The sequence below is a fragment of the Bufo bufo genome, chromosome 2, assembly GCF_905171765.1.
Source record: "Bufo bufo chromosome 2, aBufBuf1.1, whole genome shotgun sequence".
In the NCBI taxonomy this organism is placed as follows: Eukaryota; Metazoa; Chordata; class Amphibia; order Anura; family Bufonidae; genus Bufo; species Bufo bufo.
The window spans coordinates 755898720-755917255 of NC_053390.1; the positions used below are offsets into that span (position 1 = coordinate 755898720).

Here is an 18536-nt window from a genome sequence, read left to right on the forward strand (position 1 = left end):
CTGGGAAGTTGTTTGTGCCTCTTGAGCTACGTCACAAACTCTTCAAGGAGCATCATGATACTGTTCTTGCTGGTCACCCCGGGAGTAGAGCCACGGTAGATCTCATTGCTCGGAGATTTTGGTGGCCGGCTCTTTGTAAGTCGGTGGAGGGTTTTGTGGCTGCTTGTGAGACGTGCACTCGCGCTAAGGTCCCTCGTTCACGGCCTTCAGGTTCCCTTCTCCCGTTACCCATACCTTCCCGTCCTTGGACACACCTGTCCATGGACTTTATCACGGATCTTCCTCGTTCCTCAGGGAAGTCGGTGATCCTGGTGGTGGTGGACCGTTTTAGCAAGATGGCTCATTTCGTACCTTTCCCTGGTTTACCCAATGCTAAAACGTTGGCGCAAGCTTTTGTCGACCATATTGTTAAATTGCATGGCATTCCCTCTGATATTGTTTCTGATAGAGGCACGCAGTTTGTGTCCAGGTTCTGGAAGGCTTTCTGTTCTCGCCTGGGGGTTCGACTGTCCTTCTCTTCTGCTTTTCACCCGCAGTCGAATGGTCAGACTGAGCGCCTCAATCAGAATCTGGAGACATATTTGCGCTGTTTCGTGGCAGAGAACCAGGAGGATTGGTGTTCATTTCTCCCTCTTGCTGAGTTTGCTCTGAACAACCGTCGTCAGGAATCTTCTGATAAGTCGCCATTCTTTGGTGCATATGGGTTCCATCCGCAGTTTGGGACATTCTCGGGAGGGGCTCTTTCTGGTTTACCTGAGGAGGAGAGATTTTCCTCGTCTTTGTCTACCATTTGGCAAAAGATTCAGAGTAATCTTAAAAAGATGAGTGAGAAGTATAAGCGTGTGGCTGATAAGAGACGTGTGCCTGGTCCGAACCTGAGTGTGGGTGATCTGGTGTGGTTGTCTACAAGAAATATTAAACTGAAAGTTCCCTCCTGGAAATTGGGTCCCAAGTTTATTGGGCCTTATAAAATCTTGTCAGTCATCAATCCTGTTGCCTTCCGTCTTGATCTTCCACGGGTTTGGAAGATACATAATGTATTTCACAGATCTCTCTTAAAACCATATGTCCAGCCCACGGTACCCTCCTCTTTGCCTCCTCCTCCGATTTTGGTTGATGGCAATCTGGAGTTTGAGGTTTCCAGAATTGTGGACTCTCGCATTGTCCGCAGTTCTCTCCAGTACCTCGTTCATTGGAAGGGTTATGGTCCTGAGGAGAGGATGTGGGTTCCGGTGTCGGACATTAAAGCCACTCGCCTCATCAGGGCATTTCATAGGGCTCATCCTGAGAAGGTGGGTCCTGGGTGTCCGGAGTCCACCCGTAGAGGGGGGGGGGTACTGTCACTACCAGAGCTTTGGGACGTTCTCACAGCTCTGTTTCTCCACCCCTGTGATGATGTCACTACTAGAGCTGGGAGGAGTTTTCTGTTTCCTTCCTCCCAGCTGCGTTTGATTTCCCTGCCTTTATATTCCCCCTCCTCCTATTGTAGGTGTGGATTATATTTCTCATTTGGGTTGTAGCTCTTGCTTGAGTATCTTCCCTTGCATGCTATCCTTTCACTGGACCTGTGTTCTGCTGCAGCAAGTACTCCGGATATTGCCAGCCTGTCTTTGGATCCGTCTTCACTGCGGCTGCAGCCCCTTCAGCTAAGTGTGCAGACATTGTTTTGTATCTGTGTGTTTTCTGACTGGATCCGAGGCGACCACGGTTCCCTCCATATACTGAGCAGGGCACCGGTGGCCGTGCCCCTTCCACTATTGTAGGGGTTACAGTGGTCATCAGTCTTAGGTACGCGGGCATGCCTCCTTCCACCATTTGGATCCGGGCATGGGCTTAGCAGCATAGGGAGAGCTTTCGAGGGTCTGACAGGGGTAACCCTTTATCCTCCCTAGTTTGGGTCCGGTCAGTAGCTCTATTTTCTGTGCATGCTCTTGTTGCTCACATACAGCCGTGACAGCAGCTTGGTGAAAATAGATCAACTGAGCAATTGTTAGAAAATGGAAGAGGCTAAAGACGACTGTCAGTCTCCCTCGGACTGGGGCTCCATGCAAGATCTCACCTCGTGGGGTATCACGGATTATAAGAAAGGTGAGGAATCAGCCCAGAACTACAAGGGAGGAGCTGGTCAATGACATGAAGAGAGCTGGGACCACACTTATGGTCACTGTCGGTAGAACACTACGCTGTCATCGTTTCAAATCATGCATTGCATGGAAGGTCTGAAGTTTGCCAATGACCATCTGGATTATCCAGAGGAGGCATGGGAGAAAGTCATGTGGTCAGATGAGACCAAAGAAGAACTTTTTGGTTTAAACTTCACTAGTCGTGTTTGGAGGAAAAAGAAGGATGAGTTGCATCCCAAGAACACCTTCCCTACTGTGAAGCATGGGGTGGTAACATCATGCTTTAGGGGTGCTTTTCTGCGAAGGGGAGGATGATCGGGGCCATTTATTGTGAAATTTTGAGCAACAACCTCCTTCCCTCAGTCAGAGCATTGAAGATGGGTTGTGGCTGGGTCTTCCAACATGACAACGACCTGAAGCACACAGCCAGGATAACCAAGGAGTGGCTCCGTAAGAAGCATATCAAGGTTCTGGAGTGGCCTAGCCAGTCTCCAGACCTAAATCTAATAGAACATCTTTGGAGGGAGCTGAAACTCCGTGTTGCTCAGCGACAGCCCCGAAACCTGACAGATCTAGAGGAGATCTGGGTGGAGGAGTGGGCCAAAATTCCTGTTGTAGTGTGTGCAAACCTCGTCAACTACAGAAAACGTTTGACCTCTGTAATTGCAAACAAAGGCTTCTGTACCAAATATTAACACTGATTTTCTCAAGTGTTCAAATACTTATGTTTATCAGTGCAAGACAAATAAATTCTTTAAAAATCATACAGTGTGATTTCCTGAATTATTTTTTTTATTCTGTCTCTCAGAGTGGGAATGCACCTACAATGTGAATTTCAGACCCCTCCATGATTTCTAAGTGGGAGAACTTGCAAAATAGCAGGGTGTTCAAATATGTCTGGTCCTCACTGTGTATCAAAGGGCTATACAGAGAACTCTCCCATCATCTATGTACAATCTATGTACTGTGACCATAACAAGGGGCATCCTGCACATCTAGAGGAAAGAAGGTTTCTCCATCTACAAAGAGGATTCTTTACGGTAAGAGCAGTGAGACTATGGAACTCTCTGCCTGAGGAGGTGGTGATGGTGAGTTCACTAAAAGAGTTCAAGAGAGGCCTGGATGTATTTCTGGAGTGTAATAATATTAAAGATTATATACTAGAATTCTAGACATAGGTTGTTGACCCAGGGAGTTAAGGTTGCCATATACATTCAATAGCAGCTGAATGATGGTCTGACAGTTATCTCTCCTGACTTCCCCATATACTGTACATACAAGGTCAGTTCGGCTGAATGTGTATGGGGAGAGGGGAGAAAGCTGACGTAAGACATCTCTGGTGGAGGCTTATGATCGAGGAAAACAAAAGGATTGGGCAAAAATATTCACTTCATCCGATCCTTCTCGCCCCCGACATAAATCGGACACACATTAGACTGTTGGCCAAACCCGAATGGGGGTGTTTATTCTGATTTAGAGGATGCTTTTCATAAGATGAAAATTGGCTTCTAGCTCATAAGGTTTTTTGCATTATTCAGGATTAAGTCTGCAAGATAATAGATGGAACTGTATGGATGGCTTTTTTTTTTAGCAACTATATTACTGTATGTTCTGCTGTAACTAAATAATACTAAAAAACAGGAAAAGTTTCCAGGTACTCTTGACTTCTATATGTAAGGTGTTGCTATATCTGTTATTTATTTGCTTATTTTTATTTAAAAACAAACATGTTTGTACATGCACGCCTGGAAGTGTGACAACTCCAGGTTTGAATGTGCCTTGATTTTGATCTATGGGTAACATTCAAGGGCACCTGTGCGGCTTGCGTTACATGAGTCGGTGGTAGGTGGGACTCATAGCCTCCTCCCTCCTCCCATTATATGTGTGATTTCATGCTGGATGTAACTGGGAGTTGTTCGCTGTGTGTCGGACCTTATGCCAGTGTAATTGCCCATATGACCAGTTAGGTTAGCGTTAGGTCCTGTGCCACTTTGAGATACCTTGACGGGGTGCGCGGGCTCCAGTATGTTCTTGATATAAGAATATATTGGTGAAAGTCTAATTTTAATATCAGTGTGAGGGTTTAGCCATATATTGTCAATTGCATTTACCATTGTAGTGCACCATTTTTTGTACATCTTTATTTTTATTTAATACTGCTTTTGTTATTTTCTGATGACATTTTGGAGGCTTTGGAATCAATGACTAGTTTTAACAATATTTTCCACATACAACAGTCATTGAGGGGCCAAGATATCATAAAACACACCTAACTTGCCCAATTAACAGGATAAGGGTTTATACTGTAGTAGACAGAAAAAACAACCACTGCTGCATGTTTCTAAGGTAGCAGCAGTAATTTCCAGAACCACACCGTTAGCTGGTGCTCTGTAGCTATGTTTCCTCTACATTCTGATACTGAGTTCTGGAACTAGAACACAGGTGGAAACAACTGGAAGAGAGACAAGATCTGCTCTTTGCCAAGCTACAGCTTCCATAACTATTGAAAAGTATGCAGAGAGTATAGCACAAAGACTTGCAAGAGCAGAGGATCTCAGGAACACAGTTTGTAAGTACAGGGTGGCCCACAAAAAAGTAGCCAGCCTCCAAAATGTCCATATCAAACTGCCTAATAGTAAATCTGCCCTAGTAGTCCATAGCAACTAATCAGAGCTCAGCTTTCATTTTTCCAGAGTCCTGTAGGAACTGAAAGCTGAGCTATGATTGGTTGCTATGGGCAACTAAGACCGGTGTATTATTCATGAATATTAATAAGGTGGCTCTCCTAGGTACTGTTAAGGCAAAGGTGCTCTGATCAACGCGCCTGACGGGAGCTCTTCTAGCCACGTGCCCTGTGGCCCCGCCCCCTGCCTCTTGCGCTCCCGCTCCTCGGCGCTTAGCTCTGCTGTTATATCTCCCCCTGCTTTGTCCACAGCTATGGGCAATCTCCCCTCTGCCTCCTCCTCTGCTGAGGAGCTTGCTGCCCCCACTGCTGCTGCCATGTAGACTGCTGGGGATGCTGCACTGGCCACCAATGAGTTAAATTTAACCTCCTTCGTCCCCCCATTACAGCCCCTCCACAGGCCATTAACGACACCCTCCACATACATGCCGGCAGGTGTACCCCCCACTCAGCCGCCTGTCATGTCCTTTCCTCTGGCTCAGGCTGTGCCCTTAGATGGTCCGCGGAAGCAATTCCACTCCCCCGCTTGTTGCTCCGATTGCCGTGGTAGGCGCAGGTCGGAATTTCACAGGCACAGATGTTCCCGCCATCGTTCGAGATCCTCCACGGCGGGAGTTCAGTTCGGTCCGCTCCAGGTCCTATCTGTGGCAGTTGCCTTCCTCTTCTGACATCAGTTCCTGCAGCGCCAGCTCTGGCAGGTCTCCATCACATCAGAGGCGGGAGCCTACACACTCGGCCAGAAGGTCGTCCCGCGGGGCCAGTCAGGTCAGCGTGGTCCAGGAGCCAGATCCCCTGGTCATTCCAGTGGGTTATATATGAGATATACAGTTGATGTCACAAAAGTTATAAAGTAAGCCAAGGATAACCTAACAAGGGGAAAAAAGATCATCCTGATTTAAAAAAATGACACACAGAGTTATCCATGGCTTACTTATAACTTTTGTGACATCAACTGTATATCTCATATATAACCTTTTGATATACACCATTTTGGGACATCTACTTTATATAGTATATCATATATCTTTCCATCATGGGTGCATTATACACCATAGCAACCTTTGCCTCTTCAGCCCAGATTTTGAACTATGGCTCTAACTTTAATAGCCACTCATCAATACATCCATATAGGCCTTGACCTGTATTTTCCAATCTCTTTCACATATCTGTTTTCTGTTCTATATAGCCATATGACTACCTTATTATAAAATGTAACCTTTTACTCCTAACTAATGAATTTCTGTTCATTTCTTCATTAGTGACTTACGTGACCAAGGTCTGAAGTGACCGAAACGTCAAGATTTGGAGTCACAAAAATTCTTCCGTATTTACCTATGTATTCATTGGAGGATATGTCACAATAAAATAATTTTATTTTCATGTTAACCCAGAGTGTGCAGTGGTATCTCTCTACTATTGTTTATTTGGATTATATCCACTCCACCGAAGCAACTCACAGACTGGACAGCGAGTGAAGCCCAACCAATTTACTTTTATGTTATTGTTGTGTGGCCAGAGATGCGAGCGCAGTAGAGAGCTAGACGTACTTTGGGGGTCGGCGCGCCCTCTGTGGAGGTTGTTTTAGGAGTGAATAATAGGAGCAGAGGAGAAGGCGGACTTGCCCACTGTGGAGACAGTGGTTGGCATACCGCTTCTTATCCTCCTGGAAGCAGCTTTGGAATTTGAATAAACTTTTGGTGAATTTTGTAAGAGCAATAAAAAAATAAAACTGTGACCGACCCTCACTCCAACAAAACAAGTTGCCTTGTCTTTATTCAGGTATACGGGAAGACATCGGTTTGGGGGGGTTGTCATTTAGTTCTTGGCAGTCTGCAGGAACTGAAAGAGTCTGACAAAGCTAAACGCGGAAATTACTGGACTTGGTTGCTGACAGACATTTGGACTCATTGCTGTACTTTATGATGGACGAAGCTTGGTTTCATTTATGAGGTCACGTAAATTCCCAGAATACGAGGTACTGGTCCGCTAAAAATCCCTTTTTGACTCATGAAACACCACTTCACAACCCAGAAGATTGGCGTTTGGTGCGCAGTGTCAGGAGCATTAATAATGGGCCCAATTTCTTTCAAATCAACTGTGAATACCGCAATTTACCTGGACATTTTTAAACCGTTTTACAACCAACTAACACAAAGAAAAAATGTCCTGCTTTTTCCGACAAGATGGGACAACATACCACACCTCACTTGGATGCGTTAATGAACTGTTTACGGAGGAGCGAACTGTGAGCAGGGGTTATGGCCATCACCTGCCCCAGACTTGTCCACATGTGATTTTTATCTGTGGGTAAATTCAAAAGAAAGTGTCCGCTGACAATCCACATTCCCTGGATGAACTTAAGGAGAACATCACAAACACTATCTGTAGCATCACAAGAAGTATCAGCCAACATAATCCGATGTGCCCAAAGATGCAGAGACCTGAATGGGGACCACTTTCACCATCTTTTGTGACATGTGGGTAATGTGAGGCAGTGACAGGCCTCATACATAATAGAGGTGTAGAGGGGGTGGATATTTCAGTCCACAACCCTATTTCACTACAGGTGAGGCCATCTGGGTTTAAACACTGGGTGATAAACCAACCCTCCGTGTAGGAGTCTAGAGAGGACTTGGTAAAGGAAGCCTGCAGAGGCTATGGGTGGTTTCAGCCAGGAGGGCTGGGGGCCACAAGGCTGCCGGATCTTACCCTGGGTGTGAACTGTGCTCTATAGGGGAGGTAGAGACGACCTATGTATTAGGTAGTGCCTATACGGGCAGGTGTTTATTTTGCTTTGTTTATGTTTTGTGCTGGTGCTAAAGTACCAAAATAAAGCCCCTTTTGGACTTAACACCTTAAGGACCTTGCCATTTTTCACCTTAAAGGGGTTCTGCAGTTTGTTTAAACTGATGATCGGCAGGGGTCCTACACCTGGGACCCCCGCCGATCAGCTGTTTGAGAAGGCAGCGGCGATCCAGGAGCGCCGCGGCCTTCTCACTGTTTACTGCAGGCACAGTGACGTCACGACTAGTTTCAATGGCCTGGGCGCGGCTAAGCCCCATTCAAGTAGACAGAGCTTAGCCCTGCTCAGGCCAGTTGATACTAGTCGTGACGTCACTGGGCCTGCGGTAAACAGTGAGAAGGCCACGGCGGCTCCTGGATCACCACTGCATTCTCAAACAGCTGATGATCTATCCAGAGGATAGATCATCAGTTTAAACAAACTGCAGTAACCCTTTAAGGACCATGAAATTTTTTGCAAATCTGACATGTGTCACTTTATGTGGTAATAACTTATGTTTTCTCGTCACATATTGTACTTCATGATAGTGGTAAAATTGAGTCAAATAATGTCATTTTTATTTATAAATTTATTTATTTTAATTTACCCAAAATTTGGAAAAAGTAGCAAATTTCAATTTCTCTACTTTTATAATAGATAGTAATAACTCCAAAAATAGTTATTACTTTACATTCCCCATATGTCTACTTCATGTTTGGATCATTTTGTGAATGACATATTATTTTTTGGGGACGTTATAAGGCTTAGAAGTTTAGAAGCAAATCTTGAAATTTTTCATACGTTTTTCGTTCAGGTCTGAAGTCACCTTGTGAGGCTTATATAATAGAAACCACCCAAAAAATTACCCCATTTTAGAAACTACACCCCTCAAGGTATTCAAAACTGATTTTACAAACTTTGTTAACCCTTTAGGTGTTCCACAAGAATTAATGGAAAATTGAAATGAAATTTCAGAATTTCAAATTTTTGGTAAATTTTAGAATTTCACATTTTTGGCAGATTTTACATTTTAATAAAAAAATTCTGCTAACAAAGCAAGGGTTAACAGCCAAACAAAACTCAATATTTATTACCCTAATTCAGTAGTTTACAGAAACACCCCATACGTGGTCGTAAACTGCTGTACGGCCACACGGCAGGGCGCAGAAAGAAAGAAACGCAATATGGTTTTTGGAAGGCAGATTTCACTGGAATAATTTTAAGCTGCCGTATCTCATTTTAAGATCCCCTGATGTACCCCTAGAGTAGAAACTCAAAAAAAAGACCCCATTTTGGAAACTATGAGATAAGGTGGCAGTTTTGTTGGTACTATTTTAGGGTATATATGATTTTTTGGTTGCACTATATTACAATTTTTGTGAGGCAAGGTAACAAAAAATAGCTGTTTTGGCATAGTTTTTTTTTTTTTTAATTTACAATGTTCATATAACAGGTTAGATCATGTAGTAATTTTATAGAGAAGGTTGTTATGGACGCGACAATACCATATATGACAACTTTTTTGGGTTGTTTGTTTCAGTTTTACATAATAAAGCATCTTTGAAAAAAAAAGATTTTTTTAGTGTCTATAGTCTCAAAGACAGTTTTTTTTTTTTGGGAGACTTTAAAAAAAAAAATTTTTTTTTAGAGTGTCCACCTGAGGGGTTAGGTCATGTGATATTTTTATACAGCAGGTTATTATGGATGCAGCAATACCTAATATGTATACTTTTTTTTATTTAAGTTTGACATAATATAATTTTTGAAACAAAAAAATAAATCATGTTTTTATGTCTCCATAGTCTGAGATATTTTTTTTATTTCTTGGGCGACCGTCTTAGGTAGGGGCTCATTTTTTGCAGGATGAGATGATAGTTTGATTGGCACTATTTTGGGGTGTATACGACTTTTTGATCGCTTGCTATTACACTTTTTGTGATGTAAGGTGAGAAAAAAAAATTTGACACTTTTTTTTTTTTTTTTTACAGTGTTCACCTGAGGGGTTAGGTCATGTGGCATTTTTATAAAGCAGGTAGTTACGGAAGCAGCGATACCTAATATGTCTACTTTTCTTTTATAATTTTTTTTTTTACATTTAACACAATAAAAGAATCAAAAAAAATCATGTTTTAGTGTCTCCATAGTCTGAGAGCTATAGTTTTTTATTTATTTTTTAGGCGATTGTCTTAGGTAGGAACTCATTTTTTGCGGGATGAGGTGACGGTTAGATTGGTACTATTTTGGGGGGCATACGCCTTTTTGATCGCTTGGTGTTGCAATTTTAGTGATGTAAGATGACAAACAAATTGCGTTTTTAAGCACAGTTTTTATTTTTATTTTTTTGACGGTGTTCACCTGAGGGGTTAGGTCATGTGATATTTTTATAGAGCTGGTCGATACGGACACGGCGATATTTAATATGTCTACTTTTCTTTTTTTCCCAATTTCCCCAATTTTTTTTTACTTTACTTACTTTATTACAGGGTCTGATCCCTGTTTCAATGCAGCACAATACATCTGCTGGTGGATGCAGCGGGGATCCGGCTGTCAGTAACAGCCAGATCTCTGCCGCTGATCGCGGGGGGAGGAAGGACCGCAAGACGAGAATGCTCGTCCTGTGGCACCAAGTACCAGTCCTTTAGGACGAGCATTCTCGTCCTGGGTCCTTAACGTGTTAAACCCCCTGTTTATGCAAAGTCTGTCATTGAAGACCCCTGAGAGAGAGCGATCCCTTACATCTTAGCGTACTATCGATGGAGGCGGGCTACTTTTTCCTGGACCACCCTGTATAATTTCAGGACTGAGTCAAGCAACTGAGCTCCAGGAAATAGCTGGTGTTAGTATACATTATACATATATGCATTACTATACGCCTAGGATATTTTGTATGTCACTGAATATGTTCACACATTTTGTAATTTGAACGAACTGTTACCCAAGGTTAGACAAAGCACAAATCAATTATTTGCCCCATACATTATTTCTTAGCATTCATCGTGGATCAGTTAAATCCCATGAATCGCTGAAAAAAAAAAAATGCCAGAACCACAAATTTAATTTTATATTCTTTTCTGTTTAATGCAAAATACTACAGCCTGTAAAATAAATGGTGAAAAAAGAGGCAAATTACCTCGAATGTAAGACTTAGGAGGAGAAGCACTGTTGTATGCAAAGTGTTCTAGTACAGAGGTGTCCCTGGAGAAGCAGAGTAGGACCTAGGGAAATAAAAGTGAAATAGTTAAAGAAGAACAGTCAAAATGAAAAGCTTGATTTGCATGCAGCTAATAAGGTAGAAACACACTGAGCTCTTCTAGATGTTAAAGAGCAGACCTAATAAGATAAAGTCAGAAAAACACCATTGTGAGCTAATTAGAGGAGCAGGTTCCTAGCTCACATATATTTACAGGAGTTCTATTAGGAATGCCCTTTCTGACCTTTCGTTCCTTGAGCTTTATTATATATGGCATTCATTTAAGTGCATGATCTTTAAAACGGTCATTTTCGTGGCTACATCATGTTCCGTTGTGTTCAGGTCTATGAAAAGACGACAAAACTGCTGCTAAGCAACCTTTATTTCTGTGATGCAATTGGTTTCATCGGTCAAAAAAAAAAGAGTTTAGCTTAATTAGGTCTAATGTATTCTGCGTTTGCGCATCATGTGTGATATGTATGACAGAAAAAGCTCCAAGCGTATACGTTAAAGTTCCTATAGGCTCCCACTTTCCTGACATAGGTCAAAACAAAGCACTTAAGTCCTTGATCAGGGTTGTAAATGTAGGCATACAGTATTTTTAACTGTATAGGAAAGCGCGTAAGAAAGCTCCTATACAGAGGCCCACTGCAAACTATAAAAAAAAATATATATATATACTTTTTTTTTTTTTTTTAACGATGGCTGATGGAAGCCACCATGTGTCACAGGCCTCCATATAACAGCATATACCTCTGACAAAAGCCACAAACGCAATGTACATAGCACACATACCCATGTACCAATGTGATCTCTCCATTGAGAGAAAGAAAGAATGCAGTATAGCACACAGAGCTGTCACGAGACATACGGACGTCCCTGCGACCGTGAGTGGCAGGAGATCTTTGAGACTGGCAACACGTGGTTTAATTTGACATGTTTACCTTATGGATCAATAGGCCTCTGAGTTGTTTCTGGTACTGGCCACAGCCTTAACCTCCAGGTGTTGCTATTGTGGTCATTTAACTTTCCCTATTTATAGTTGTCTCTCCCACAATGCTGTGTGGTTTATAGCTTCAGTTGGACCTGTGGATAGCTGGTGTTTGGATCTCGGCTGAGTTCCTGGTGCTGCCGTAGCTTCTTGGAAGTTAAGTGTTACCTTTCCCTTTGTATTTATGCTTTTCTCTGTTTTGCATTTCTTTGTTGTTTTGCATTAGGCCTTAGGGAGACACCTGTTCATCCTTCCTTTTGCAGGAACAGGATGTCTCATTTATGTCACTAGTACCAGGGTTCTTTAGGGTTAGATAGGACATTAGGTATTCCTGTGTATGAACTCACCTACCTCTGGGGTATGTTCATACTGGTAGTCAGTCCGGGCTTTGATTAGAGTTTTCACTAGGAGATGTCCATCTTCCGTCCCTAAGTTTTCAGGCCTTATTTCCTTTTCCCTTTCCCTCCTATGTTTGGTGTGGGGTTTCCTTCCCACACTAGAGCGTGACAAGAGCTTTCTCAGAACATTAGGAAACACCTATGTACATCCTCAGGTGATTCAAACACACCTTCAGGTGCTGACACACCTTCAAGCTTTTTGAGGCGTTTTTTGAAGCCAAAATCAGGTGTAGATCATATTAGGAGAGAATGTATTAAGGACAGATACAACTTCTCTACTTTTTTCAATCCACTCCTGGTTTGGACTTTAAAAACTGCATAAAAAAACATGAACTTGTGTCGGGACCCAAACAACCAACCAAAGGGGCCCAATAGCAAAACTTGGAATGGGGCTCCAAGACCAACAGCAATAGCACCTCCATGCTGTCCCCTGTCTTCTATACCACTGCTCGGTCCCAGAGTTCTAAAATAAAGTTACACTACCCCTTTAATCATCTTTCATCATCCACTGTGATTACTAGCTGCACCTTACTTGTACTTGGATTAGTTGTAACAATGCCAACATTTTGATTAGATTTTGAAACCAAGAAAAGGTATTGCATTACTTGATACCATTGAACACCATGTAAAAAAAAATAAAAAATAACCTGAACCTCCTTGAACCTTCATGTGCCTCATATTAATAGTAAGTGACACCATCATTAACCCCATGTAGCTTATTATATGAGGTACATGACTAGTGTGAGGCACATGGAGGTACTAGTAATAAGACCCTGTGTCTCACATTAATACAGTCATACAGCACGAGAAACATACCTGTAAAAACAGCAGGAAACTTTTCCTGCAGCAAAATCCTCCTTGATGTTGAAAGTTAAAGGACCTGTCTCGATGTCATAACCATGTCACCAGTAACAAGTGGATGTCACATAGCGATGACATCATCAAAGGTCAGCATCCAGCACAACAGTAAGTTTCTCTCTCCCCTGCTCTCCTATTCTCCCCTCTCCCTCCCTGACACTGCCCCATTGGGCTTTTACATTGGTGGCAGTGGCCAGTGCATCGCAGGGAGGAGGAAGGGACACTCTCCCTCCTTCTCCACTGTGCGGCTGCTTATGAGTACATGACGTGTGATGTGCTGTGCATGAGTCATGTTCTCGGATAGTGACATATACTCAGCTGTGAAATAGCGCAGCTTAGTATCGAAAAAATGACAATCGAACCAAACACCAAAGTATCAAAAAAGTATTGAGAATTCGATACCTGGTGCAACCCTAACTTGGATACGGGTTCCCATTAGCATAGTAGCGGATATGCCCATGTTTCTGATCCCATCAAACTCTTCATATCATTTCCCATACAGACTGTGAAGTATGTGTTATAGGATCCTATCGCAGTATGTGCACAAAGCACTGAGAATCAGTCCAGCCTAAAGCCTACTGCTGGACAGGTGATGTTTTTAGGGAGATATTACTAATACTGCGCTGCTACTAAGTCATCCTGAGACAATGCAGTCCCTTTCAATGCATATGACTGCATATCAAAGCCTTTCACATTAAAGTTAACATTAAAAGCAAGCAACAAATTATCTTAAAAATTAATTTTATGGATCACCGGCCTCCTGACAGTCTTGCCCATTCCCTTCACTGCAAGGGGGTGAGGAGAAATGTATAAAAAGTCAAGAATCATAGCATAATATTTATATCAGAAGCTTCTTACCTAGGCTAAGGAGAAAAAGGACTGGACTGCTGCTTAGTGGTCCAAAGTCCTGTTTTCAGGTGAAAGTAAATTTTGCATTTTATTTGGTCCTAGGGTCTGGAGGAAGAGTGGATAGGCACACAATCCAAGTTGCTTGAGGTCAAGTGTGAGGTTTCCACACTCAGCGATGGTTTGCCAGGGGAGGGCTGGCAGCCTTAGTCCTGGGGGGGCAAATCCAGTCAAGTGGCCCATTTTAGCCACGCCCATTATTAAACGCCCCTCCTACATATAATAGGCCACTCCCAACAAACACTATACAGCTGACATTCTATTGTTGAGGCCTGTCTCTACACATCATACGGAGAGGGGAGACCTGTCCTGGCTGCACTGCCTGCTTCACATTATACAATAAACAGCAGGCTACAGCCAGGAAGCTCCTCCCTCCCCAGATCCTGCTCAAGGCTTGTGGTTCCCCCCACCATCTGCCACCCGCCCGTGGCCTGCTGCCCCCTTTCGCCGTCCTCACCCAGCTCTGAATCCTCCTTCTGCAAATGGCAGGGGGAGGAGCCGGAGCATCTCCTCTCCTACATAGCGCCTCATACCTCTTACATCCAGTGATGTCACAGATAGTGCCCCAATACTGTGCCCGCTATGCCCCCAATACTATACTGCAGAAACAGTCCCCCTGGAAATACTGCTACCACACAGATAGTGCCCCAATACTGTGCCCGCTATGCCCCCAATACTATACTGCAGAAACAGTCCCCCTGGAAATACTGCTACCACACAGATAGTGCCCCAATACTGTGCCCGCTATGCCCCCAATACTATACTGCAGAAACAGTCCCCCTGGAAATACTGCTACCACACAGATAGTGCCCCAATACTGTGCCTGCTATGCCCCCAATACTATACTGCAGAAACAGTCACCCTGGAAATATTACTACCACACAGATAGTGCCCCCTTAAAAAATTATTGGCACACAGTGCTCAAAAAATAACTGCACCCAGACACTAATAGTATAAAGATAATGTCCCCCAAAAATAATTGTGCTAAGCCGATACTATGCCAGGGTGCCCCCAAAGTAACAGTGCTCCCCAAAATGCCACCAATAGAAATAATTCTCTGCCAGAGCACACTTAGTAGTAATAATGCCCCTATAGTGCCCTAGTAATCATGTTCCTCATAGCCCCCCAGTAGTAGTAAAGCTCCCCATAATACCCCCTAGTAGTACTAATTCTCCCTATAATATGACAGTACATGAAATACGCCCGCTTAGTGCCCGCAGTTGAGCTAATGTCCCCATAATGTATGCCAGTATTAAATACCCCTATATAGTGCCCCAGTAAATGCCCTCATAGTGCTCCTCTCCCCCTTCCCCATAGTGTCCCCCATAATATGCCAGTAAAAAAATGCCCCTTCTTAGTGCCCCCAGCAGATGCCCCTATAGTGCTCCTCTCCCCCACAATATGCCAGTAAAAAATGCCCCTTCTTAGTGCCACCATATGCCCCAATAGTGCTCCACTCCCCCATAGTGCCCCCAAATAATGCCCCATAGTGCCGCTCTCCCCTATAGTGCCCCCCATAATGTGCCAATAATTAAAAAAAGCCCCTTTAGAGCCTCCAGATACCCCCATAGTGCTCCTCTCCCCCATGGTGCCCCCCATAATGTGCCAGTAAGAAATGCCCCCATAGTGCCAGCTCCCCCCATAGTGCCAGCCGCCCCCCATAGTGTCAGCCCCCCATAGTGCCAGCCCCCCCATAGTGTCAGCCCCCCCATAGTGTCAGCCCTCTTAGTGCCAGCTCCCCCTATAGTGCCAGCTCCCCCATAGCCATAGTGCCAGCTCCCCCATAGCCATAGTGCCAGCTCCCCCATAGCCATAGTGCCAGCTCCCTCATAGCCATAGTGCCAGCTCCCCCATAGCCATAGTGCCAGCTCCCCCATAGCCATAGTGCCAGCTCCCCCATAGCCATAGTGCCAGCTCCCCCATAGCGATAGTGCCAGCTCCCTCATAGCCATAGTGCCAGCTCCCTCATAGCCATAGTGCCAGCTCCCTCATAGCCATAGTGCCAGCTCCCTCATAGCCATAGTGCCAGCTCCCTCATAGCCATAGTGACAGCTCCCCCCGCAAAGAAAAAAAACCAAAACACTAATACTTACCTCCATCAGAAGCGATGCAGGCCTCTTCCGGCCTGTGTTCCTGCTGTGTGCTGCCCGACACAGGCGGCGCGATGATAATGACGTCATCGCGCTGCCTGAGCCGGCCTCTGATAGGCTGCAGGCATTAGTGCCTGCAGCCTATCAGAAGAACAGGGGAGGGAGAGGCCTCTCCCTCCCCTGCCCCACAGCACAGCCATCTGTATCGCTGTCCTGAGGACGGCGATACAGATGAATATGGAGATAAGCGCTTCCACAATAGAAGCGCTCATCTCCTACTGCCCGCCGCCACTGCTGCCCGCCGCAATTACATCCAGGGCTGCGCCGCCTGTGGTGATCGGCGGTGCGGCCCTGAGGAATAAAAAAATAAAAAATACAGCGGCCGTTTTTTTAGAGCGATCTGGGGGGAAATTACCTCCCTGCCCCCCGGCCCAGCCCGCCCCCGAGTATCACTGTGCTTGATTGGTCAGCAAACTCGCCTGACCTAAATCCCATGGAGAATCTATGTGATTCTGTCAGGAGGACGATAAGAGACACCAGACCCAACAATGCAAATGAGGTGAAGGCCACTATCAAAGCAACCTGGGCTTCCATAACACCTCAGCAGTGTCACAGGCTGATCGCTTCCATGCCACGCCGCATTGATGCAGTAATTCATGTAAAAGGAGCCTCGACCAATTATTGAGTGCATACACTGTACATACTTTTCAGTAGGCTAACATTTCTGTATTAAAAATCATTTTTTAAATGGTCTTATATAATATTTAAATTTTCTCAAATACTGACTTTTGGGTATTCATTAGCTGTAGGCCATAATCATGAACATTAAAAGAAAGAAATATTTGAAATAGATCCCTCTGTGAGTAATGAATCTTTATAATATGAGTTTCACTTTCGGAATTGAATTACTGAAATAAATTAACTTTTCGATGATATTCTAAATTATTGAGATGCATCTGGATTCAAGGGGTTGTCTCACTTCAGCAAACATCATTTATCACGTACATAAAGCTAATACAAAGCACTTACTAATGTATTGTGATTGTCCATATTGCTTCCTTTGCTGGCTGGATTTATTTTTTTCCAACACATTATACGCTGCATAGTGGTCTTAAAGAGTAACTAAACTTTTATAATCATTTTTAATATGTTGTCCCTAATGCCCTAAAAAATATTTTTCTAATATACTTTATTTATTAATTTTTACTATACTTTTACATCCATAAAGCGTAGCATTCAAGTGTGCGCTTAAAACTCAGATCTCCGTACATTGCTGACAGCTCAGCGGAGTACGGAGATCACATTTTATGAGTGGGCAGCAGCGCAGGGAGTACGGGCAGGAGCGCACATTACTGCTCCTGCCCGTGCTCCCTGGACTATTACTAACTTTTGGTATAGCATAAGGGTACCCTGTACCCATGTACTATGCCAGGATTAGCTGAGCGGAGCGGGCTCCTGCCTGCTTCACTAAGCTAAGAGCTGACATGCAGTTCTCTTAGCTTAGCAGAGCAGGCAGAAGCAGTTGCCCGCTCCGCTAATCCTGACATAGTACATGGGTACAGGGTACCCTTATGCTATGCCAAAAGTTAGTAATAGTCCAGGGAGCACGGGCAGGAGCAGTAATGTGCGCTCCTGCCCGTACTCCCTGCGCTGCTGCTGCCCATTCATAAAATGTATACTCTGTACTCCGCTGAGCTGTCAGCGTTGTACTGAGATCTGACGCTTTAGGGTCCATTCACACGTCCGCAATTCTGTTCCGCATTTTGCGGAACGGACCCATTCATGTCTATGGGGTTGCACGATGTGCTGCCCGGATCTGGAATTGCGGATCCGCACTTCCGGGTCAGCAATTCCGTTCCCGAAAAAAATATAACATGTCCTATTCTTGTCCGCAATTGGGGACAAGATTAGGCATGTTCTATTAAGTTGGCATGTTCAGAGGACTGAACCAACACAGCCTTCCAGGAACCACCGATCACTGCCGGAGGATTACACAGAACCAGCGCTAGGAAGGGTAAGTGACCTCTGTAGCCAGAGACAGTGCGGGATGCCGCACTCAGACTCAGAGCTCCTCTTCCCTCCACAGCTTGGCATATGAAATACAAATGACATATTATCTAAAGCTTTGAATTACAGCTATATGTACATGCCTGCTGCTTTATTAGAAATATATTGAAACAGCGCAATATTTATCCCGGACTGTGCGGCAATTGACATCTACATAAACTATACAAACAGAGCCATCATCCTCTGCTCAGCGTTTCTTCACCTCCATAAAGGACTACCTTATCTTATAAGATATCTTTTATTCAATTTTACCTCTAAACAGTGGCCACCATCATATGAATAACAGTGCATGAAAGACTTTAATTTTTTCCAGAACTTTTTTCCAGATTTTTTTCCAGATATTTTACAGGGTATTCATTACCCAGTGGTGATCACCCACCACTCATATTTTCTACCAAAAGACTATCTTTTTAATTACAATTTTACCTCTATCATCTCTATATTTATC

At 44.0% G+C, this 18536-nt stretch overlaps 1 protein-coding gene across 1 annotated transcript in view; it reads right to left on the reverse strand.

The window, feature by feature from the left end:
• The window catches only part of TBC1D19 (TBC1 domain family member 19), a 197616-nt gene that overhangs the window by 54932 nt on the left and 124148 nt on the right, over positions 1-18536 (reverse strand). Inside the window, exon 14 of the mRNA XM_040419011.1 lies at positions 10719-10803. Coding sequence (XP_040274945.1) covers positions 10719-10803 — 85 coding nt within the window. The remainder of the gene's footprint in view (positions 1-10718; positions 10804-18536) is intronic.